Here is a 25,482-nt window from a genome sequence, read left to right as displayed (position 1 = left end):
CGTCTTTCAGCGTCTGTAGGCGTCCATCGCATTCCCCCTCGTCTGAGCAGATCCTGTGTATTCGCAGGGCTTGTCCATAGGGGATGGCTTCTTTAACGTGGTTAGGGTGGAAGCTGGAGAAGTGAAGCATCCTGAGGTTGTCCGTGGGCTTGCGGTAGAGTGAAGTGCTGAGGTGTCCGTCTTTGATGGAGATTCGTGTGTCCAAGAATGAAACCGATTCTGAGGAGTAGTCCATGGTGAGTTTGATGGTGGGATGGAACTTGTTGATGTTATCGTGTAGTCTTTTCAGTGATTCTTCGCCTCAACCGGGATCTTGGGTTCATGTCAGCGCTCCAAAAGCTTGTGATTTCAAATAAAACTGTTGGACTATAACCTGGTGTTGTTTGACTTCTTACATTTGTCCACCCCAGTCCAACACCGGCATCGCCACACCATGGCCACTATTTTAATGACGTATTTAAAATGCATTACTAGCTCATTAAAATAATTGACAGAGGAATATTACACAAGCAAACTGTTTGATATTACGGTTTGAATTCAGTAACCATGAATCCTAGGATTTTAAAAAGCTAGTAGAAAATTGGGACATATTTGATCTTCCGTTCAACTGATATCTAACAGACAAATGTGGCAGGTGCAGATTCAGTATCAGTACACATGCAGTGACGTACTGTATGTTTACCAAATCTGCCATTGTAGAAGCACGGAGGTCTCAGTAGCTCATCATTGTCACTCTGCCGAAGATTGGCAGGAGGGAGAGTCAAGCACAACATGCTGGATGGTATCAGTTTTTCCCCTCTGCCCTCTCCTCTCCTTCGGCACATCATTTCACTTAGTAGTCCAGATAACAATTTATCTGCCTGACAAAGACAGACCTATCCTGGATCCAGCCAACTTGCAACTGAAATTCATGAACTCCTGGGTGATAAACTAAGAGGCTCAGCCACTCGGTCCGGTCCACAGCCAGCCCAATCATCTCTTTGTTGAAATGTACCAATCATGGGCACACATCCACACGCCATTTTTGTGGTTTCTTTGTTGATGAGTTAGATGGCAACCAACCTGACAAAATGGAGTCTGAGATTTTAAGTTGGCTTGTGATTAGAATAATTTTCTTTTTTAAATCTCCAGCAGAAGGATTAGGATTAATTCCTTTCTTCCATCCAATTCCCCTTTGGATAATCTCTGTACCACTGCTCTCTTGAAGAAGCTGACTTGTGCTGTGGCCCATTTCCATGGATGGCAATGGCCCTATTCCTCAAATATGAGAGCAAAGAGGTCAGCAGACTATTCAACATGGAAGGCATCACTGCCAACCCCAATTCTGTCTTCATGCAGCTTCCATAAGCATGTGATTTCCAGGAAGAACACTGAATAGTGATCAAGAGTGGCAAATTGAGGTAGCCCAGCACTACCCCGACTTAGATTGGAGAACTCAGCACAGACCAGCAAATCTCGGTTTGTAATTTCGAAGGTAGAGTATTAATAGGTGAATGCTTTTTACCATAAACTGGTTTAGTCATCATGGAGTATGTGTGGCTAAATTCCAGCCTCAGCTGAAATTTAAAATCAGTTTCCATCCTTATTTAAATTGAATAATCTCTTGAACAGGCTGCTAGATACAGCATTGCAAAGTAATGAGGAAGGGGCTAACATTACAAGAGAGAAACATTTACTAGTATCTGTCGAACATTCAAACATGTACATCTGTCAGCCAATGGCAGAGTTGTCTTGGAGGTAAGGTAGAGAAGCCCTGAGGCCTATTCTGCTCTTCCAACAACTAAACCAGTCTATGGTAAGAAGCATTGCAAATTACAAGCCTAGATTTGGATGGTCTGTGCTGAGTTCATTAATCTAAGCCAGGGTGGTGCTGCGGTACCTCAGTTTGCCACTCTTGATTATTCAGTCTTCTTCCTGGAAATCACATGAGCCACAGCACAAGTCAACTTCTTCAAGAGAGAAGTGGTCAAGAGAGAACTGGAACTTGCAAGAGTAAAAATATACACAATTATCAACATGACAGCTGATGCGCAATTTTTAAAAATATTAGTGGTCTGTGATACCATGATGTTGTAGGAAGAGTTGTTAAGTGTAATCAATGTAAGCCATACTTTCAAAAAGGGTTATCACATGTAAGCTCCTCTAACAAACTACCTCTTGAGAGTTGAACTATACTGTCAATTGCAGCTGTATGAAGAAGGCTCTCATTTTCTACTAGAATTTCTCAATTAGTTGATCTGAAATTCCAGCAGATGTTATCAGCAATCTGGCACACGTTTGGCTTTAAGTCAAGTGAAAACTTATCAGCCCTGACAGAGAGCAGCAGCACAAAGAATGGAACACTGTTTGCAGTTCTCCTTTCATGTGGTGCTCAGTTACCACAACTGAACCTTTTGTCCCTGTGTGGTACCTGAAACCTTATGGGACTCTGCCATTACATAACTCTAGGCAAGTTGACATCCTTTCAACTACCTGCTGTACATGCAGAGCGAAGAAAAAAAATCTTACGCTGCTCCTACTATGTTCAAAATACCGTAGAAACTCTTTATAGCAAATTCTTGATTTCCATGACAAAATTCTGTTCCATTAGCATTTCTACTATATCTGGAGCCGGTTGATTGAGTGTTGTTGACTGACTGACTGATGAAACAGAGAAATCAGCAAGTTTCACTTCAGTTACACCGAATAATCAAGTCAATCTGAAGCCAATGAAGTTTCAACATTCAGTCAAAGAGCAGTTTCAAAATTGTTCTACAAAGTATAACAGGCCTCCGATCCGCTACGCCAGTTTTACATACCCGCCGAAGTTGAAAGGTTTGCCCTTAGTTTTGTTTGCAGCTCATAAAACAACTGTGATGGAGAAATGAACCAAATTGGGTTTCATTTTAATTCCATCATTGCAAAATATTCCATTTTCTACCTCTCCCAATGTAGCTCTGATATTTAAACAATAACTGGAACGGACTGCATAACACATGAGTAGTGAAGTCGAGTCAGGTCCATGAGTGTCTGAGAGAAGAACTGGTTGCTTACGGACAGAGGTGCTGCCTCTGACCCCAAAACGGTCTATTTTGGTAGTGGAAGAGTCAGTATTTATCTCGTGTCTCAGATGAGCAGAGCTCTTGCATAAATAATACATGCTTCCATATTAACAGTATGTGCTTCTCATATATTAACATTCTGTACATGCATCGTCGAAACTGTGTGCACTCTCTTGCAAACAAAGGCACTGTGGAAAGATGTCAGTATGTTTGCAAAGTGCTCTCACTAAGGTCCGTATAAAGAGGATCTCATCACTTTAACAGTACCTATGGTGCAATGATGCCAGTATCGTAGCAAATACACGTTTTATGCAGCAGGTGTTGTGTCTTGACTAAAAAGCCATCTTACTTCTTGTTATGAATAGCATTCTTCTCTTGCATTTGAGCAATATTATAGTGCAAACCCTTGTATCCTATACGGGCAAAGGGTCCCTCCAGTCACTGGGCAAATAGCCCAACTCTTGAGTATTCCCTTGAGTAGAATATTAAGGGGTGATTTAATTGAGGTGTTTAAGATGATTAAAGGATTTGATAAGGTAGATAGAGAGAAACTATTTCCTCTGGAGGAGGAGTCCAGAACAAGGGGACATAACCTTACAATTAGAGCTAGGCCGTTCAGGGGTGATGTCAGGAAACACGTCTTCACACAAATGGTAGTGGAAATCTGGAACTTTCTCCCCCAGAAAGCTGTTGAGGCTAGGTCAATCGAAAATTTCAAAACTGAGATTTATACATTTTTGTTACATAAGGGTATTAAGGGTGGACCATTAAACAACTAATGGAAGGAGGAGGCTCCATGAATATCCCCATCCTCAATGATGGTGGAGCCTAGCACGTGAGTGAAAAGGACAAGGCTGAAGCGTTTGCAACCATCTTCAGCTTTTTGAGTGTTGTTGGAGCTGCACTCATCCAGGCAAGTGGAGAGTATCCCATCACACTCCTGACTTGTGCCTTGTAGATGGTGGAAAGGAGTCAGGAGTTCTTAAAAAGAAACTACTTGTTTACAATCAAAGTTTACTGGAAGAATTTTACTTTAACTTTGCACACACAGGAAAATATACCCCTATATACAAACTACAATCTGTGTGTGTTTGAGTATCAGACAACGCAACAAGTAGTGATTCCCTTTAGTTGGTTGTTCAGATTGTCAGAAAAATCCTGCTGTGCTTTGCATGGAACATATCAATAACTGTCAATCATTTTTTTATTGGTTTGTTGACTTCTTGGGGATAATTGTGGGTTCCTGCTCATCCATGGATATGGGCAGATTTGAGATATACAGGTTGGTTGGGGCCTGTTCCTGCTGCTGCAGAGAAAGAAGAAAATATGAGATGCCCAGTAGACAACTGACACGAGCAGATCAGCCTGTTTTACACGCCACCTGATTTTTACTTCCACCAGACGGATTAGGTTAAAATGATGCCCCATTTGATTTATTAGTGGCAGCTTTATCGAAAGAAAGGCCCCTGTCTCACCTGGCAAATCCCACCCCTCGGCTTACTCCATTTGCATCTCTCAATATCCTTGTGGAGATCACGTGGCCAAAAGGTTTCAGCATGTTCTCCAGTTCCTGCTCATCCATGGATATGGGCAGGTTTGAGATATACAGGTTGGTTGGGTCCTGTTCCTGCTGCTGCAGAGAAAGAAGAAAAATGACATGAATCTCTACAGCTCAAAGTGGATTTTCCAATAGTTCCAGATATACAAAAACAGCAAGACTACCAGAAAGAGCACAGTCAAATAACGCAATAACAACTCAGAAAGGCCATCTTATGGTTTAAAACTAATCACAAATCATAGTAAATAATCTGTTATCAATAAAAATCACTATGGCAATGTACAAGCACTGCGTTTTCATACCCTGTCTTTCAAAATCTGCATAACACCTTGAATTCTTAAAGCTTTATCTGTTTTAAAGAAAGAAATTATATATACACACACGTGAATATATATAGTGTACATACACACACAGATACATACACGTGTAAATGTATATATATATACACACACACACATATATATACAATATATATTATTACATTTGATGTGTCCTGCCACAGTCCATTGAGAAGACCTATGTAATTCTTCTCCTTTGATGCCTGTGGGTAATGCTGGTTTTGCAGGACTTTCCATGGTTTTGTGTCTGTCTATGCTGCAATTGCTGTCTGCCAGCTGCACTTTATGCTCTGACCACAGCTGGCTCTGCAGAACACTTGTTTTTATTTCTCAACCATCTTGGTAAAGGTAAGTTGCCATATATTTTGAATTTTTCATTGTAGCTTTCCATTTGTTACTTTCTTTTATTTTGCCCTTAACAGATGATCAGTGACTGCTTCTTCTTCCTGGCGTACCAATAATAATAATTTGCTGAGCGATTCATTGCTGAGCCACTGTTAAATCCACGGCTGACCTGACCCAATGTTTATCAAAGGAATTGGGGAATCAGTGCCCTGACCTTTTCCTTCACACTGTTCCTCTGTCCTTCCTAATCCCTAAAGTCACTGGTCTCTGTTGTCTGACCACAGGCTTGAACCTGTTCCTTCCAGCGGCATCACTGACCTTTGGGCAACTAAAGATGGGGTATAAATGCTGCCTTTCCACCTCCCAAGAACAATTTTTTTTTAAATCTCACTGTGATAGACATGTGCTAATCGGGACTCCTCTACCTAAAGGAGACTACACAGCAGATCCCCGGTGGCATCGCAACATGATGTGAATGCCTGATTAACTGTTATGCTGGAAGGTTCTTCAGCACCCCAATTACAGCATGGTGCTGCATGGAAGGAGGCATGTCAGGGTGATTAGGAGCCAGTGTTGTCTGTTTGGCTGCATCTGCCAAGATGTCACTAACCATTTCATCAGGTCCTGGCACACCTACCTGGCAATGATGTAGGGATCTTTCTTCTTAGGGTCAGAGTCAGCAGAGAGGCAAATGCAAAACTGTGCTACTTAGTGCAAGGACTACTGTGGCTACCATGCAGCAGAAGACTTGGACCTGAAGGGAGAGTAATGGTCACCTGTGACCTGAAATTTGGCGGCACCTCATTACAGGCATGATGCAATATTGAGCTATGGGATGGTGTAGTGGTGTAGCACAGAGGGTGACCCTCTTCACCAGCAGCTCATGTAACACCACCTTTACTTCACCAGCAGCTCATGTACCACCACCTTTACTTCACCAGCAGCTCATGTAACACCACCTTTACTTCACCAGCAGCTCATGTAACACCACCTTTACTTCACCAGCAGCTCATGTAACACCACCTTTACTTCACCAGCAGCTCATGTACCACCACCTTTACTTCACCAGCAGCTCATGTACCACCACCTTTACTCCAGCAGCCATGAAGCAAGGGGTAAGTGCTGGGCTACTCTATCAGTTGTTTGCAGGCGCATACCTGCACCTAGCATTCTCTTTCCCTTCATTTTGGTCTGGCACATCTTAGCCTCCTGCCCCTTCAGCCTTGGTAAAGGCTGCAAATGGGTTGAGATACCTTTCAAAGTTCTCCAAAAGCTTTCTGCACATATCCCATATTTGTGACACCCCACTTTAATTGTCCCCATCCTTTACAATGGTAATGGTTTTAAGTGAAGACACACACAAAAATCAAATCATATGTCAGAAAGTTGATTGAGATACCTTTTGGAAAATTTGATACCAAAGACTTTCATGCTTTATCGCAACTGCAGAGCAATAATTGTAATCATTACAAGGCAGAACTATTGAACAATATGGTTTAAAAATAACACAGAAGAAGATGCGTTACAAAACATACACAATATTATGAACACTACAGTATCAGAAAGTGTCAATTACATGTTTATAAAATGCTTCAGGTTTCAACTTTTGCCTCAGTTACCATTTAACAGTCATTATATGATGACAGCTACAGTGTATGAGTGCCTTTCCAGAGAGCATTTAAACTGTAAAATAAATGGCAGCATTTGGAAGATACTGCTTTCTTAAGCTTATTAAATCCCAGTAATTGGGAACGGTTGCTGCACATTAAAATGCAAAGTCTCATTAAGCAGCTTTTCAAAAGCTGCAAAAGTCTTTTAATATTCTGTGAGATACTTGAAATTGTAAAACGCTCATTCCTAAGATACAGACGCTATTAAAGAATTCTGCCATAAATAAGTGGCAGAAAAATGCTCCCCTAATTAATAAATCTATGATCTCATTATATTTTGTGGTGAATTAGGAAAAGAAAACCACAATAAAGCATGCAGGTAACATAAATGTAGCACTGGTTTGGGATTCAGAGCCACCTTTGGCTCAACAGTACAGAATGTTAAACCGTTCGCTGCACAAGAAGCTCTCCGGAGATAGCAAGCTTCTGCCAAGAAGGGCAATGACTCAAATTGACCATACAAGATGTGGCTTATACTGCAGTCTTCTGCCAAAAATCTGGTGACCCACTCTGAATTTGACTTTTTCTTTCCTCCTGCATATTTGCTTGTTGTCTTGCTGAGAAAATTCATTAGTAGGAGCACTGACATCTTCCACTCTGTGGCTGCTGACAGAATCTTTCCTAAAGTAGGCTTGGCTTGTATTACTAGGAATTTAATTTCTTCCTCTCCACCCAAAATTATGAATGATCTCTCAGTAAAAAAAAAACAAGAGAAAAGCTCAAGAAATCACAGAATTGCAAAACAAAAATGTGTCAGAATTAGGAATGTAACCTTCCTCAATAAAAACCACAAACTACAGCCAGTTGTAAAATGGATTAAAGCTCCTCAAAATGACATACTTAAATTCGGGATTGCAACTCTGCCTCAGTTATACAGAATGGCCCAGATTTTGCTGGAGTGGGGCACCTCGCGCCGTGCCCAGTTAGTTAGACTTGTTCATGCACGTTTAGGTTTTAAAAAATTTTGACCACAAAATGCAAGCTGATAACTACACAGTGAGGGCAACAGGGCATCTGGGAACTTGGTCAACAATGGGGAAAAAAAGTGTATTTCCTTAACCAATGAGATTAAAGGATTGAGAAATAAACAGAGGAAGGACTGAGAAGGAGGGTGTATTAGGGTGTCAAATCAAGTACAGGAAGAGAAATAAAGAGATGGAAAGAAAGATTGGAATAAAAGCAAAAGAAAAAAGACACAAAGGAAAAGTAAGAAAAAAAAAATTAAATTTTTTAAATCTTCAACAATTTATATCCTGAAGGAATGAGTCTTTACACTTTTAATTGTTCACTTTCTGGGCCAGAGAGGTTGATTGGCAGTTATCAACAATTATCATATTGTTAAAAGTTAATTACTAGACTTAATTTTCAGTGGTGAGCTTAGAATCATAGAAAGTTACAGCACGGAAGGAGGCCACTTCGGCCCATCGTGTCCGCGCCGGCTTTTGGTCCGTAGCCCTGCAGGTTACAGCATCCCAAGTGCACATCCAAGTACTTCTTAAATGTGGTTAGGGTTCCTGCCTCTACCACCCTTTCAGGCAGTGAGTTCCAGACCCCCACAACCCTCTGGGTGAAGAAATTTCCCCTCAAATCCCCTCTAAACCTTCCACCAATTACTTTAAATCTGTGCCCCCTGGTTTTTGACCCCTCTGCTAAGGGAAATAGGTCCTTTCTATCCACTTTATCTATGCCCCTCATAATTTTATACACTTCAATAAGGTCTCCCCTCAGCCTCCTCTGTTCCATGGAAAACAGACCCAGCCTATCCAGTCTTTCCTCATAGCTAAGATTCTCTACACCCAGCAACATCCCTGTAAATCTCCTCTGTACCTCTCTAGTGCAATCACATCTCTCCTGTAATGTGGTGACCAGAACTGCACGCAGTACTCTAGCTGAGGCCTAACTAGTGTTTTATACAGTTGAAGCATAACGCCCCTGCTCTTGTATTCTATGCCACAGCTAATAAAGGCAAGCATTCCGTATGCCTTCTTAACCACCTTATCTACCTGGCCTGCTACCTTCAGGGATCTGTGGACATGAACTCCAAGGTCCCTTTGTTCCTCTACACTACTCAGTGTCCTATCATTTAATGCATATGCCCTTTCCTTGTTAGCCCTCCCCAAATACATTACCTCACACTTCTCTGGATTGAATTCCATTTGCCACTGTTCTGCCCACCTGATAAATTTATTGATATCTTCCTGCAGTCCACAGCTTCCTTCTTCAGTATCAATCACACAGCTGATTTTAATATCATCTGCAAACTTCTTAATCATAACCGCTATATTCAAGTCAAGATCATTGATATATATCACAAAAAGCAAGGGACCTAGTACTGAGCCCTGCGGAACCCCACTGGAAACAGCATTCCAGTCACAAAACCACCCATCAACCATCACCCTCTGCTTCCCGTCTCCGAGCCAGTTTTGAATCCAACTTGACACTTTGTCCTGGATCCCATGGGCTTTTAACTTCATGACCAGTCTGCCATGTGGAACCTTATCAAAAGCCTTGCTAAAGTCAATATGCACTACATCAAACGCACTACCCTCATCTACCCTCTTTCTTACCTCCTCAAAAAATTCAATCAAGTTTGTCAGACATGACCTTCGCTTAACAAATCTGTGCTGACTATCCTTGATTAATCCATGTCTTTCTAAGTGAAGATTTATCCTGTCCTTCAGAATTCTTTCCAATAATTTTCCCACCACCAAGGTTAGGATGACAGGCCAGTAATTACTCGGTCTATCCTTTTCTCCCTTTTTAAACAGGATACCACATTAGCAGTCCACCAGCACCACACCTGAAGCCAGAGAGGATTGAAAAATGATAGTCAGGGCCTCTGCAATTTCCTCCTTTGCTTCACTTAACAGCCTGGGATACATTTTATCCGGGCCTGGGGATTTATCCGCTTTGAAAGCTGCTAAACCCCTTAATACTTCCTCTCTCACTATGTGTATTTCATCTAATATTTCACACTCCTCCTCCCTGATAGCAATGCCTGCTTCGCCCCTCTCCTTTGTGAAAACAGACGCAAAGTATTCATTAAGAACCCTACCGACATCTCCCGCCTCCACACACAGATTACCCTCATGATCTCTAATAGGCCCTACCCTTTCTTTAGTTATCCTCTTACTCTTAATATATTTGTAAAACATCTTTGGGTTTTCCTTGATTTTACTTCCCAAGAATTTTTCATGCTCTCTCTTTGCTTTCCTAATATCCTTTTTAATTGCACCCCTGCACTTATCTGAGGAAGGATGTTCTTGCCATAGAGGGAGTGTAGCAAAGATTCACCAGACTGATACCTGGGATGGCAGGAATGACATATGAGGAGAGCTTGGGTTGACTGGGCTTATACTCACTGGAGTTTAGAAGAATGAGAGGGGATCTCATTGAATCTTATAAAATTCTAACAGGACTAGACAGACTAGATACAGGAAGGATGTTCCCGATGGCAGGGGAGTCCAGAACCAGGGGTCACAGTCTAAGGATAAGGGGTAAGCCATTGAGGACAGAGATGAGGAGGAATTTCTTCACCCAGAGAGTGGTGAACCTGTGGAATTCTCTACCACAGAAGGCAGTTGAGGCCAATTCATTAAATATATTCAAGAAGGAGTTAGATATATTTCTTAAGGCTAAAGGGATCAAGTGATATGGGGAGAGGGCAGGGACAGGGTACAGAGTTTGGATGATCAGCCATGATCTCATTGAATGGCAGAGCAGGCTCGAGGGGCCGAATGGCCTACTCCTGCTCCTGTCTTCTATGTTTCTATGCACTTTCTGTACTCCTCTAAAGATTCTGGAGTATTTAGCCCTCGGTATCTGTCACACGCCTCCCTTGTTTTCTTTATCCTACTCTGTATGTCCCTAGACATCCAGGGGGCTCTAGATTTGTTATCCCACCTTTTTTCTTTAAGGGCACATATTTGGTCTGAACCCTCCAGATCTCCTCCTTGAATGCCTCCCACTGCTCTGACACTGATTTACCTTCAAATAGCTGTTTCCAGTCCACTATGGCTAAATCCCCTCTGAGCTTAACAAAATTTGCTTTTCTCCAATTTAGAATTTTTATTCGTGGTCTATCCTTGTCCTTTCCATAACTACATTAAATCTAACAGAATTATGGTCACTAGCACCAAAATGCTCCCTCACTGATATGCCTTCTACCCGCCCAGCTTCATTCCCTAAAACTAAGTCCAGAACCGCCCCCTCCCTTGTTGGGCTTGCTACATACTGGCTAAAAAAGTTCTCCTGGATGCATTTTAGGAATTCCGCACCCTCTATACCCTTCACACTAATTTTATCCCAGTTAATATTGGGGTAGTTGAAATCCCCTTCTATTACTGCCCTGTAGTTTTTGCACTTCTCAGAAATTTATCTACGTATTTGTTCTTCTATCTCCCTCTCACTGTTTGGGGGTCTGTAGTACACTCCCAGCAGTGTGATCGCCCCTTTTTGTTTTTCAAATCGACCCATATGGCCTCATTTGATGAACCCTCCAACACATCATCCCTCTTTGCAGCTGTAATAGTTTCTTTAATCAATACCGTGACACCCCCCTCCCTTTTCACCTCCCGCTCTCTCCCGTCTGAAAATCCTGTAACCAGGAATTTTGAGGTGCCATACCTGTCCCTCTTTCAGTCACGTCTCTGTAATAGCCATATCATCATAGTCCCAAGTATCTACCTGTGCCCTCAGCTCATCTGCCTTGTTTGCTATACTCCTTGCATTGAAGTATATACCATTTAGTACAGGCAAACCTCCTTGTTGACTACTATCTAGCCCTTGATTCCTCTGTCATTCCAATTTACTTTCTACGTTTTTTTTTTCCAATTCCAGTTATTTTTCCCTCCCTGTTGACTTTATACTTAGGTTCCCATCGCTTTACCAAGCTAGTTTAAACCCTCCCCAACAGCACTAGCAAACCCTCCCGCGAGGATTTTGGTCCCGTTCCCGTTGGGGTGCAACCTGTCTTGCTCCCCCAGAAACAGTTCCAATTCCTCAGGAATTTAAAGCCCTCCCTCCTACACCATCTCTCCAGCCACGCATTCATCTGCTCTATCTTCCTATTTCTGTATTCACTAGCACATGGCACTGGAGATTACTACCTTTGAGGTACTGCATTTAAACCGCTTTCCTAGCTCCCTAAACTCTGCCTGCAGGACCTCATCCCTCTTCATACCTATGTCGTTGGTACCGATATGGACCACGACCTCTGGCTGTTCACCCTCCCCCCTCAGAATGCCCTGCAGCCATTCAGTGATATCCTTGACCCTGGAACAATGGAGTCAACATACTATCTTGGAGTCATGTTTGTGGCCGCAGAAACACCTGTCTGCTCCCCTAACTATTGAATCCCCTATCACTATTGCTTTAATGGACAATGAATGTGCAAAAGCAGCAACTTCATGAAAAGCCTGACATCGGTAGTGGGGAAAATGCGAGAGTCCATTATAAAAGATGTAATAGCAGAGCACTTGGAAAACAGTGACAGGATCAGACAAAGTCAACATGGATTTACAAAAGGTAAATCATGCTTGAATAATCTACTGGAATTTTTTGAGGATGTAACTGGTAGAATAGATAAGGGAGAACCAGTGGATGTGGTGTATTTGGACTTTCAGAAGGCTTTCGATAAGGTCCCGCATAAGAGATTAGTGTGTAAAGTTAAAGCACATGGGATTGGGGGCAAGGTACTGACTTGGATAGAGAACTGGCTGGCAGACAGGAAGCAAAGAGTTGGAATAAACGGCTCTTTTTTCAAGTGGCAGGCAGTAACTAGTGGGGTACCGCAGGGATCGGTGCTAGGACCCCAGCTATTCACAATATATATTAATGATCTAGATGAGGGAACTAGATGTAATATCTCCAAGTTTGCAAACGACACAAAGCTGGGTGGGCGTGTGTGCTGTGAGGAGGATGCCGAGAAACTCCAGTATGATTTGGACAGGTTGGGTGATTGGGCAGATGTCTGGCAGATGCAATATAATGTGGATAAATGCGAGGTTATCCACTTTGGTGGCAAAAACAGGAAGGCAGAGTATTATCTGAGCGGCAATAGATTGGGAGAAGGGGAAGTGCAACAAGACCTGGGTGTCCTTGTGCACCAGTCACTGAAGGTAAGCATGCAGATGCAGCAGGCGGTTAAGAAGGCAAATGGTATGTTGGCCTTCATAGCGAGAGGATTTGAGTACAGGAGCAAGGATGTCTTGCTGCAGTTGTACAGGGCCTTGGTGAGACCACACCTTGAGTATTGTGTGCAGTTTTGGTCGCCTTATCTGAGGAAGGATGTTCTTGCCATGGAGGGAGTGCAGCGAAGATTCACCAGACTGATACCTGGGATGGCAGGAATGATGTATGGAGAGAGATTGGGTCGATTGGGCTTATACTCACTGGTATATAGAAGAATGAGAGGGGATCTCATTGAAACTTATAAAATTCTAACAGGACTAGACAGACTAGATGCAGGAAGGCTGTTCCCGATGGTGGGGGAGTCCAGAACCAGGGCTCACAGTCTAAAGATAAGGGGTAAGCCATTTAGGACAGAGATGAGGAGGAATTTCTTCACCCAGAGAGTGGTGAACCTGTGGCATTCTCTACCACAGAAGGCAGTTGAGGCCAATTCATTAAATATATTCAAGAAGGAGTTAGATATATTTCTTAAGGCTAAAGGGATCAAGTGATATGGGGAGAAAGTAGGGACCAGGTACTGAATTTGGATGATCAGCCATGATCTCATTGAATGGCGGAGCAGGCTCGAGGGGCTGAATGGCCTACTCCTGCTCCTATCTTCTATGTTTCTATGTTTCTATGTAAAATCGTGGGGAGGTTAAGAGTGAAATGCCGTTTTCGCGAAGCTAACGGCAAAGCGGTGTAAATCGGCCAGCAACTTGTGACGATTCGCAATTCACGGGGCATTTCTTCCTCGCCACAAGCTGCTGGCCAATTTATACATAAAAAACGGCATGCGTTGTTGAGATGCCATTATTTATTCAGCAAATTCTGGGCAATTATTATTTAGTCAGCAATTAAATAGGCTATTGCAGCTCTGCAGTTTAGGAGCCAATCATTTGGTTTAGAGCATTTGATATAACTATCAAAGAGTCGAGCTTTGGCTGTGCAAAAATAAAATCAGGAGCACAAATACTTCACTTCCAAAAAATCTTGATATTTTTAACACTAAAAAATGGTTTTGACTCCCCGTTATCTTATTGTAGTCATAGAAAATCTTACAAAAGTATAATTGGGTCAAATACACACCACTGGAGAATTAGCGACACAAAGCTATGTGAAAAATTTCCACCAGTTGGCATCAATTTACACCCATGGAGAAGAACATAAAGGCAGTCTTGGGTCACCCTCCTGTTATGTAGGGTTTATATATTAAAAGTTTAATAAATGAAACAGCATGTCCAAGTACCACTATGCCTCATATTAAAACAAAACACAATCTCAATTTATTTCAAATCCATTAGTTAGCCTTGACCATTCCTTCAATCAGAATGATTATGAATGCAGGTATCCCTTGGTAACTGCATTCTGTTGCAATATAGCAGAAATTTGAAGTGTCAGAAGTTAAAGAATAAAAACAAAGGAAAATCAACTATGGCTTTGAAGTCTTGTTTCGCGCTCTGCCAACAATTTTTTTCCTGACAGAAGTGATCAATGAATTTATATTCCAGCTAGTTTTCAGATATTTTAAACATATAGGCCTAGAAATTGGGTTGGGGCGCCAAAGTGGCGCAAAAGTCGCCTGAGCGCAGGATTTAGCGCAGCGATCGGAGTGATACCGATCGCCAGAAATTCAGTTTCAGTGCTGCTCGAGGGACACGGGGCGAGGCTCGAGGCGCTCCGCGTCCCTCTTAGGGCGCTGAAACTGATTATCGCAGCGCAACGTGCCGCAGCGCCACATGCTGCGGCACAGCACACTGCGGTACTGCAGGCCTTCCTCCCACTGTTAAGGGGGAGGTGCCTGCAACAGCGCGATCCCCGCTCGCGAGTGCCGGCAAATGAGCCCGGCACCAAGGAGAAGTGCCGGGCTCTCGGGAAACAGCCGGCAATGCCGCGGGCGGGGGGGGTTAGGAGGCCGGGGACGGAGGTGCTGGCGGGTGGCCGCCGAAAAAGTGGCCGCCCCGCACCTCCACCTTAACTTGCGCCGCTGCCGGCACAGTAAGGCCCCGTTGCCGGCACAGTAAGGCCCCGTGAACCGGGCGCGGGTAGCGAACACCAAATATCGTGAACGGGGCACGAATGGGGCACTGCGCACACCGATGACATCATCGGTGGCGGCGCAGCGCAAATGCCTAACGCCACCATTAGTGCCCCTACTGAATATCGTGGGAGACGCAGCCAGTGGCGCTACAGCCACTGACTGCCTCTTTAGGCGCTAACAGGTGGCGCTACTCACCCAATTTCTCCCCCATAGATACATACAGTCACAAAGTGCATCTGAACACCATCACGATTTTAAAAGTTGTTTTCCTTTTTTATGCTGTGCAGATAACTACTTTTTGTGTCATTTACATAGGTTTAAAAGAAAATATATACATTGGACACAATGCATACATCATTCAAAGTGAGAGGTGCATAGAAAAGAAGTGTTTTTTTTTCTATAGTAACCTCACAACTTTGCCAATCCATAAACTCAAACAACTGGGCTTGATCAGTGTATTAGGCAATTGCCTCCAGGTCAGCTTGGAGTCATTGGGACATAAGTTGCTGTAGCAGGGTATTTAGTGGTGTCTGCCATTAGTTAGACTTGCCTTTGCATGTTTAGGTTATAACATTTTTTGCCTGGGAAGTTGCTGAAAGTGCGAGCTGATAACAGCGCAGCGAGGGAAACCAGGCATCTGGGACCTGAGTGAAGAGACCAGGCAACTGTGTATCTCCTTAACCAATCAGATTAAAGGATTGTGAAATTAACAGCACAAGGTCTGAGAAGGAAGTGTAAAGTAGAATGGATGAATTAAATGTCAAATCAGGTACAGAAAGATTGGATTAAGAGAGAGAGAAAAAAGACACAGAAAGGAAAAGTAAGATTTTTTTTAACCCGCCCTCTGAGCACTGGCAAAATTCCAGCCCTTGTCATTGAACCTGAGGCGGGAGGTGACTTGCATTGTTTCAGCTGATGAGTTGACAGCTTCAAATGTCAAGTCAAAGCTCCCAGCTGAATCAGATATCTTCCCTTAACCACTAGCTTCTCTAAACTGCATTTCTACTAGATTCAGAATGCTGCAAGTCTTTACTCAAGTCTCCATCCAGTCTGACCTCATTACCTCTCCCACAATTGACAGAGCGCTTCTGTCATCTCTACTTCACCTGCCATCTATTCCATCAGCATCGATGCCCTTGGTCCTCAGAATCCCACCACGATCAGCCCCAACACCAGCATCACCAGGCACACCAGCAGCACCAACAACAACACTAACCTTCTCCACAATCAACTGATGCTGCACAGAACACAAGGCATCAGCACCCGACCACATTGCTGCCCGGGAGGCCAGGGGTGGCCTCACCATGGCCAGATTTACTTCACTTGACACTGTACACCCTGGCTGCCACATGATGCACCAAGTTGCCACCACACCACACCTACGCCACAAAGCATCCCTACAATGCCCAAGCCATTCCTTTCACACTCCTCACCTTTGCGGCGGGTACCGTTATGTCTCACCATTCACTGCAACTCACTAAGCCATTTCCAAAAGTGCACACAAATCTGTCCAAGAATGCAAAGTGTTCAAAATAAAGGTTTCAATATTTGACAGCACATTATTAGAAACTTTACATGAACATTGGCTAAAACACCCAAGTGCCTACCCTTGTGTGTTGTTAGTTGGATGATTGGACTAGGATGAGGGTGAGTGTGAGGGGTGGCTAGTGAGATGGGGAAGTGAAAATGTAGATAGAGAGGGATGGGCGGAGGTGCAAGGTAAGTTGGTGTGAGTAAAGATGTGCAGGAGTAGGGTAGGGAAGGCAGAGTGATGGGGATGTGATGAGGTTGAGTGTGGCTTTGCAGTAACGTTTCGTGATCTACTGAGACCATTGAAAGGTTTGCGCCACTGCAGCCTGGTCCTCCTGATGACATCCCTGCTTGTGTCCTCCTGTGCAATGTGCAACCAGGCTGCACTGGTCTCCTGGGAAGGTCTCTTTCGCCCATTGGAAGGGAAGAGAACCTCCCTGTGTGCTGTGACTCCCTCCATAATCATGGGAGAGCCTAGATGCAGCCCTGCACCTTTGTGCAGTGCTTGTCAGTGTTTGCAGTACCTCAATGCTGTAGAACACTGACAGCACAAATGTCAAAATCAATTTGCTTATGGTCCCTTTAAGGAAACCAGCTGATGACGTGTCATCAAATAACATCATCAGACCCGCTTCCTTTGACCAGGAGACGCACTGGGCGGGTTTAACAAGCCCAATCAGGGGAAATTCATTTTACACAGCGGGCTGGAGCCAGCAGTGAGGCCGGGACCTGCCACCGACGTCGCCCGTCACAGACCCACCGAGGTTGGTAAAATCCAGCCCATTGTCCCTCAATATATTTCTTGATGGTTTTGCCATGACAGGAACCTACAGCAGGAAGTGGGTCGAATTTACGGTTGCTCTGGATAATATGTGGTCAGAACACGAGCAGGGAAATGGCTGATATTTATTAGGCTAAGTCCCTGTATCACTGTCTGTAGTATGAGTGGAATTTCACTTTCTAGAGACTGGGTTGTACTATGATGGATGACAGTAATAAATGAGATGTTACTGTTGAGCTGAGAGTAATGCATGAGCACCTGGAGTTAAATTAAAATAAATTAACACAGCCAGGCAGGTGGTTTCACAAAGACTTTTACTAGTGGGAATAGAGATTTGTGTCTGCAAAGGTGTCTGTTTAAACTGGTTATGCATGTTTGTTTGTCGTTTAATGAAAACATTACCTGAAAAAATAAATATTATGAAGATTGGACTAGTACTCTAATTACATATGTAAGAAATCACACAACACCAGGTTATAGTCCAACAGCTTTATTTGAAATCACAAGCTTTCGGAGCGCTGCTCCTTTGTCACTTCACCTGACGAAGGAGCAGCGCTCCGAAAGCTTGTGATTTCAAATAAAGCTGTTGGACTATAACCTGGTGTTGTGTGATTTCTTACATTTGTCCACCCCAGTCCAACACCAGCATCTCCACACCATGGCTAATTACATATGCTGTGCATTTGCATTTGACATGCATTTTCTCCACTCTGTAAAAGTTACTAGTATATGGTGCACTTGAATTTAGAAGATTGAGGTGTTTAAAACGATAAGCGGATTCAATAGGGTAGATACGTAGAAAGAGAGCTGTGGACGCTCAGTCGTTGAGTATATTCAAGACAGAGGTCGATACATATTTGGGAACAAAGGGAATTAAGGGATATGGGGATAGTGTGGGAAGGTGGAGTTGGGGTAGAAGATCAGCCATGATCTTATTGAATGGTGGAGCAGGCTCGAAGGGCCAAATGGCCTACACCTGCTCCTATTTCTTGTGTTCTTATGTTCTTAAACTATTTCCTCTGGTAGAGGAATCCAGAACAAGGGGACACAATCTTAAAATTAGAGCTGGGCCATTTAGGAGTGATATCGAGATGCATTTTTTCACAAAAAGGGTGGTGGAAATCTGGAACCCTCTCCCCAAAAGTCCATGTATGCTGGGACAATTGGAGCTATCAAAGCCGAGACTGATAGAGTTTTGTTAGGTAAGGGTATCAATAATTTGGAGAAAAGGCGGGTAAATGGAGTTCAGGTACAGATCAGCCATGATCTAATTGAAAGGTGGAACAGGCTCGAGGGGCTAAATGTCCTACTCTTGTTCTTATCGCAGCACAGCAATATTGTAAATTGGTGGTATGCACTAACTTTTATTACTCAAGTGCCTCCATTTTATTTCCATTTAGTTATGACTAGCTTGAGGGCCACTCTCACAGACCCAACATGAAGCAATTTCATGTGCAGATTTTTACTTTTTTTCTCAAAAATTGTTTGTTTCTTTATCCCTCTTTCTCTTTAACCTCAGCTTTCAGTAAGTTTTCAAAACTTATGGGCCATCAATTCAGGCCCACACATATGTGGAATGCCAGGTCTGCCAAGGGCCACAAGTGAAGGAAAGTTGGACTTCACGTGCTCCTGGGCCTCATTACAAGTTCAGTGCATGCTGTGTGTAACAGACTGGTCCTCGATAATCTGATACATCCATTAGAAATTATCCCTCTTTTGGTCCTCAATGCCTTGTTTTTCTAAGCCAATGCTCAACAGAAGCTTACACATGAATTCCTCTGTTATATCTAGCAAAATTGGGGACACATTCTTTTAGACAAGTTTATGATTTTATTACACAGAGGACATCTTCCCGCAAATATTTTCCTTTATTATTTTTAAATACATGCAGATATATCTTGTACAATTTTGTCGCACACTACTTACAGAGGAATGAATTGGCACATTAGAGCTGTTTACAGAGAATAAAAGGCTTTTCACATCTGGCACAACAGCAGCAGAGATTGAAAGGAACGATTTGTAACTTTTTCACAGTGAAAGGGAAAGAAACTGGTGCCTGAGGGTTCAGAATAGTCTGTTTGGGTCTATAATTTATAGAATTTATACAAATGCTCCAGAAATGTCTGGACAAACCAGAAAGATTCAGATAAAGAAGGCTCTTTGGTCCATTTGATCTCATCCTATCAGAATATTAACTCCCATTATAGCATCTGCCCGTTTCTTAAGTGTCTCCTGTGTCCTAGCTTCAACTGCCCTTGCTGGCAACTTATTCCAGCCACTCGTCACCCTGTGTGTAAAGGAATACTTCCTGGTGTCTGCCTTAAACCTGCCTTTTCACAACCCTGAACTTGTGCCCATTTGTCCTGTTGCCTTGGTGTACCTCCAGCATACTGTTCCGACATTACTTTCTCTAGCCCATTATGGGTTCTCTTACACCATTATTTGATCCCTTTTGAGAGATGTCGCTTTTTAAAACCTTGGTTTATCAAATCATTCTTTATAGCTCCTCCCTCGAACACCAGGAATCAGTGCAGTCGTTTTCCTCTGCAGTGCCTTTGGTCTCAATATTCCTGCCCAATGCAATTGAGGCGATAGACATTACTCTTAATACATTTGTTTAATTTTATTGCTTCTATCTGTTTTTTCACCAATTGCATTTGTTGTAAATCAACAAATATTGTAATGTGGCAAAGCCACCAAGAGACTCTTGCAGTAATGTATATAATTGCCTTTAACAGGGGTTTGTTACCTTTAAATGTTTGCTCTGTATAAATAGCGCGGGTTCGGTAAAATGTCGATCCAGCGCGATAACGTCATCACGCAGGTCACGTGACGTTCCCAACGGCGGGAAACGTGATGACGTCATGACGTCAGAGGGGAGAGGTTTGTCCTTACAGTCCTCGTGGAACCAAGTATTGTACAGACCTGTTTAGAGTTTCTCCTGCGTTTTTTGTTTGTAACTTTTACCAGTGCATTAAACCACGTTTGGTTAACTGCCAGTTTCAATCTCAGTACTTTCGTTAGGAGTTGAGAACTCCTACATTGGTGACCCCGAATCCTCGCGGACGTTTTTTGCGGCGGAAACGGAACGCAGGCCATGATGGAAGCCAATGCAGTGGCTTTGAAGCTCCCCCAATTTTGGGAACAACAGGCAGCCTCCTGGTTCGTACAAGCGGAGGCGCAGTTCGAGCTCCGCAACGTCGTGCAGGATCAGACCCGTTATCTTTATGTGGTCTCCGCACTCGACAGCTCGACGGCATCGAGGATCATCAGCCTACTGGAAAACCTCCCGGCTACCGACAAGTACGTCGCCATTAAGGCTCGGCTCATGCAGGTATTCGGCCTTACGAAGGCAGAGCATGCATGCCGCCTACTCACGCTGCCCGGGTTGGGTGACTCCAAACCTTCGGAGTTGATGAGCCAGATGCTCACTCTCCTGGGGTCGGAGCCGCAATGTTTCCTGTTCCGCAAACTGTTCCTCACTCAACTGCCAGATCGGACGCCAGGGATTGTATAGCGCTCGCTGAAGAGGCGGATGAAATATACGCGGTCCAACAGCAATACTGCGCCATCGCGTGATGCCCCGCCCCAAAGGGCCCTGCCTCGACGTCTCCTCCAACCGGTTTCTGCTATTACCACGCCCGGTTTGGCGTGAAGGCCAGATGCTGCCGTCCGCCTTGCAGTTTCGCACCCAAAGCAACGAACAGACCCCTGCGCGTCAAGAGCACCGGATCCGGGGCGTGCCCCGCAGCCACGATGGTGGTTGGCGATTCCAGGAAATTACTTTATTTAACCGACTCCATCACGGGCCGTCGTTTTTTGTGTGACGCAGGGGCGCAATGCAGCATCCTTCCCGCGTCGGTCCTCGACCTTCGGTCCGGCAGTTGGGATTTCTCCCTCCAAGCTGCCAACGGGGGCGCGATTCGTACTTTCGGGACCCGCCGGGTCCAGGTCTGCTTCGGTGGCCAATGTTTTATATGGGATTTCGTCACCGCCAGCATCTCACAGGCACTCCTAGGCGCCGACTTTTTATGCGCCAACGGCCTGCTGGTTGATTTTAAAAATCGTCGGCTCGTTCATGCCACCACATTCGACTGTATTCCATATGTACGCGGCACGGTCACGCCGCACTCGGTCTCCTGCGCTTGGCCACCTCCCGACGACTTCTCCCGCCTCCTCGGGGACTTTCCCGAGCTGACCAAGCCCACCTTTTCGGCTTCGACCGCCAAACATGGGGTGGAGCACCATATAACGACGACCGGCTCTCCCGTCTACGCCAGGGCACGGCGGCTCGAGCCCGGTAAGCTCGCAGCTGCTAAGGCAGAGTTCGCCGCGATGGAGAGGTTGGGGATTATTCACCGGTCGAATAGTCCCTGGTCTTCAACCTCTCCACATCGTCCCCAAGCCCGGGGGTGGATGGCAGCCCTGCGGTGACTACCATCACCTCAACGATGTCATGACTCCCGACCGGTATCCCATACCGCACATACAAGATTTCACCGCACATCTGGCAGGGACTTCGGTTTTCTCCAAGGTCGACCTCGTCCGTGGGTACTATCAGGTACCGGTGCATCCCCAGGACGTCCAAAAGACAGCGGTCATCACTCCTTTTGGCCTGTTTGAGTTCCTCCGCATGCCGTTTGGACTTAAAAACGCGGCGCAGGCATTCCAGCGCCTGATGGATTCAGTGCTGCGGGATCTCAAATTTTTGTTCGTCTATCTGGATGACATACTAATCGCCAGCGCCACAAAGGAGGAACATCTCCAGCACCTGCGCATCCTCTTTCGTCGTCTTCAACAGCACGGCCTCATTGTCAACCCAGCCAAATGCCAGTTCGGCCTGCAGCAGCTCGACTTCCTCAGCCACCGCATCACTTCAGAGGGGGCCATGCTGCTTCGGGCCAAGGTGGAGGTGATCGCGGCTTTCCCGCGGCCGCAGTCTGTGAAGGCGCTCCAGGAGTTCCTGGGTATGGTAAATTTTTACCATCGTTTTGTTCCCATGGCTGCGCAACTAATGCGGCTGCTCTACGAGGCCCTCAGAGGGAAGCCGGGTAAGAAGCCCGTGGTTTGGACGCCGGAGATGGACCGCGCCTTCGGAGACACGAAGACTGCCCTCACGAACGCGATGATGTTGGCACACCCCCTGCCAGGAGCCACCATCGCCCTCACAACTGATGCGTCGGACTACGCCGTTGGAGCTGTCCAAGAGCAATGGGTCGACTGCACGTGGCAACCACTGGCGTTTTTCAGCCGACAGCTGCGATGGCACGAACGCCAGTACAGTACATTTGACAGGGAGCTGTTGGCGTTGTTTTTGGCCATTTGCCATTTTCGTTTTCTGCTCGAGGGCCACCACTTTACTGCGTTTGTCGATGGCCAAGACTGCCGAACCGTGGTCGGCTCGTCAGCAACGACAGCTTACATATATTTCCGAATTTACCACCGACATCCGGCACGTGGCCGGGAAGGACAACGTGGTAGCGGATTGCCTGTCCCGCGCCACCATCCAGGCCGTTCAATTGGGAATTGATTATGCGCGCATGGCGGCCGACCAAGCTGCCGACCCGGAGACTCGAGCCTTTCATTCCGACTCCGCCAGCCTTCAGCCGAGGGATGTGCCATTCCATTCGGCTGGCACCGCTTTACTCTGCGACGTCTCCTTGGAGGACCCCCGTCCGATTGTTCCATCTGCCTGGCGCCGGTCGGTTTTTGACGTCATACACGGGCTTTCGCATCCTGGTGTGAGGGCATCGCAGAAGTTAATGGCATCTAAATTCGTATGGAGAGGGATGCGCAAGGACGTCCGCGACTGGGCGAACATGTGTGTGGTTTGTCAACGAGCCAAAGTCCAACGACACGTCAGGGCCCCCTTGGCCACCTTCGAGGTGCCGGAACGCCGGTTCGACCACGTCCACGTCGACCTTGTGGGGCCACTCCCGCCGTCGCAGGGTTTCACGCACCTTCTGACGATGGTCGATCGCACCACGAGATGGCCCGAGGCGGTTCCCCTGACGTCTACCACCTCTACAGATGTAGCTCGAGCCTTTATCGCGTCATGGGTAGCACGCTTTGGAGTTCCGACGGATATTTCGTCCGACCGCTGTCCGCAATTCTCATCTGAGCTTTGGAACGCGGTGGCCTCGGCCTTAGGCACCACACTCCATCGCACCACAGCCTACCACCCGCAGGCGAATGGGTTGTGTGAGCGTTTTCACCGTTCGTTGAAGGCGTCGCTCAGAGCTAGCCTCCTGGACGCGGCATGGGTCGATAAACTACCTTGGGTTATGCTGGGGTTGCGCACAGCGCCGAAGGAGGACCTGCAGTCTTCTGCCGCGGAGATGGTTTACGGCCAGCCACTCCGGGTTCCAGGCGAATTCCTGCCGTCCCCTACACGGCCGTGGTCTGCGGCCAGTCAGCGGGAAGCCCACCGGGAAGCGGCCCAGTGCTTCAGGCCGGTTCCGACGTCGCAGCACGGTTTTCCTGCCTCCCACATTCCAGTGGAGTTGATGAAGGCCAAATTTGTGTTTGTTCGTCACGACGCCCACCACAGCCCGCTCAGGCCTCCGTATACGGGTCCCTTCCGGGTTTTACAGACGGGGGCTAAGAGCTTTTTGGTCGACCTCGGGGGCCGGCCGGACCACATCTCCGTCGATCGCCTCAAGCCCGCGCACCTGGACCTAGAACAGCCAGTCGTGCCTGCTCAACCGCCGCGCCAGGGCCGACCACCGGCTGTTGCCGCCCCTGACCGAGTCGCTACACCTGCCGGCTCACCGCCTGCTTAGCATTTTCCTCTCCGGGAATTTAGGAGTCATTCCAACAGGCTCGTCCGACCTCTTCGGCGATTGACTTTTCTTATTAAAGACAATTCTGGGGGGGCGTATGTGGCAAAGCCACCAAGAGACTCTTGCAGTAATGTATATAATTGCCTTTAACAGGGGTTTGTTACCTTTAAATGTTTGCTCTGTATAAATAGCGCGGGTTCGGTAAAATGTCGATCCAGTGCGATGACGTCATCACGCAGGTCACGTGACGTTCCCAACGGCGGGAAACGTGATGACGTCATGACTTCAGAGGGGAGAGGCGTGTCCTTACAGTCCTCGTGGAACCAAGTATTGGACAGACCTGTTTAGAGTTTCTCCTGCGTTTTTTGTTTGTAACTTTTACCAGTGCATTAAACCACGTTTGGTTAACTGCTAGTTTCAATCTCAGTACTTTCGTTAGGAGTTGAGAACTCCTACAGTAATAACTTTTTCAAATACAACTTAAATGATACATAAAAAATATGACCATTCCACTGTACTAGTATAGTGCAGCACAGTAACTGCTCATCTTACAGGTAAACGACTACTTTTTGTACTTTTCAACTTTCTGCAAATATCATCGCTTTCATGAATACAATGACACTTACTACTTTTTGTACAGCCCATAAGCTGCTCACAGATAGTACAAAACTGCTAAATTAAAGTACTGACTCACTATAAAGTGCAAATCAAACTCTCCCAGGTTGAAATTGCCAGTTTTGCGGGCATAAAATGGGTGCAATGAGGGCCAATTTCTGGGACCAAAAGTACAACTGAAAGACGTCCAATTCAATACTGGGTCAGGTCATATTTCAGGCATTCCTGGTGGCCACCTAAAACAAGCATTAGGCCCCTTACATATGTAAACGAGGGGCCTAACGCTAGCTTTTGGCCCCCTCCGAGAAAGTGGATAGCGATGAGTGGAACAGCCCTGAAAGATGGCCAACTAGTCAGGTATGTATACTCATCTTATTCCTTTTCAGAAATGTAAACACCTAAGGTTCAGCTGCTCTTGAAACCTAAGAGATTGATCTCTGCATTACCATGTGTGGCCTACAGTCAGCTTTAGACAGCGCTTAGTGCTTGCCGTACTGCTCTCGTCATTAGAATCCAGTTCCGTAGCATCTCAGAATTACAGCCATGTTACTTTTTGGACCACTTGAGCCTTGCTTGGTGAGGAGTATATGGTAAACTCATTCATATTGAA

General features: G+C 45.5%; 1 protein-coding gene across 10 annotated transcripts in view; it reads right to left on the bottom strand.

Annotated features, from left to right (window-relative positions):
- Positions 1-25,482, bottom strand: part of LOC147117523 (RNA-binding motif, single-stranded-interacting protein 3) — a 2,125,417-nt gene that overhangs the window by 349,725 nt on the left and 1,750,210 nt on the right. For all 10 annotated transcript variants that reach the window (XR_015078466.1, XM_085988580.1, XM_085988577.1 and 7 more), the window contains one exon: positions 4,517-4,674. Coding sequence is in view for 9 of the 10 variants with exons in the window: in XM_085988580.1 (XP_085844706.1) it covers positions 4,517-4,674 (158 nt within the window). In the remaining variant the exon portion in view is untranslated. The remainder of the gene's footprint in view (positions 1-4,516; positions 4,675-25,482) is intronic.

This window comes from Somniosus microcephalus, chromosome 5, assembly GCF_052327205.1.
Source record: "Somniosus microcephalus isolate GS21.2 chromosome 5, FLI_Smic_1.0, whole genome shotgun sequence".
Taxonomy (NCBI): Eukaryota; Metazoa; Chordata; class Chondrichthyes; order Squaliformes; family Somniosidae; genus Somniosus; species Somniosus microcephalus.
Note: the sequence above shows the minus strand (reverse complement) of the source record. Positions and strands in the feature narration are given on the sequence as shown.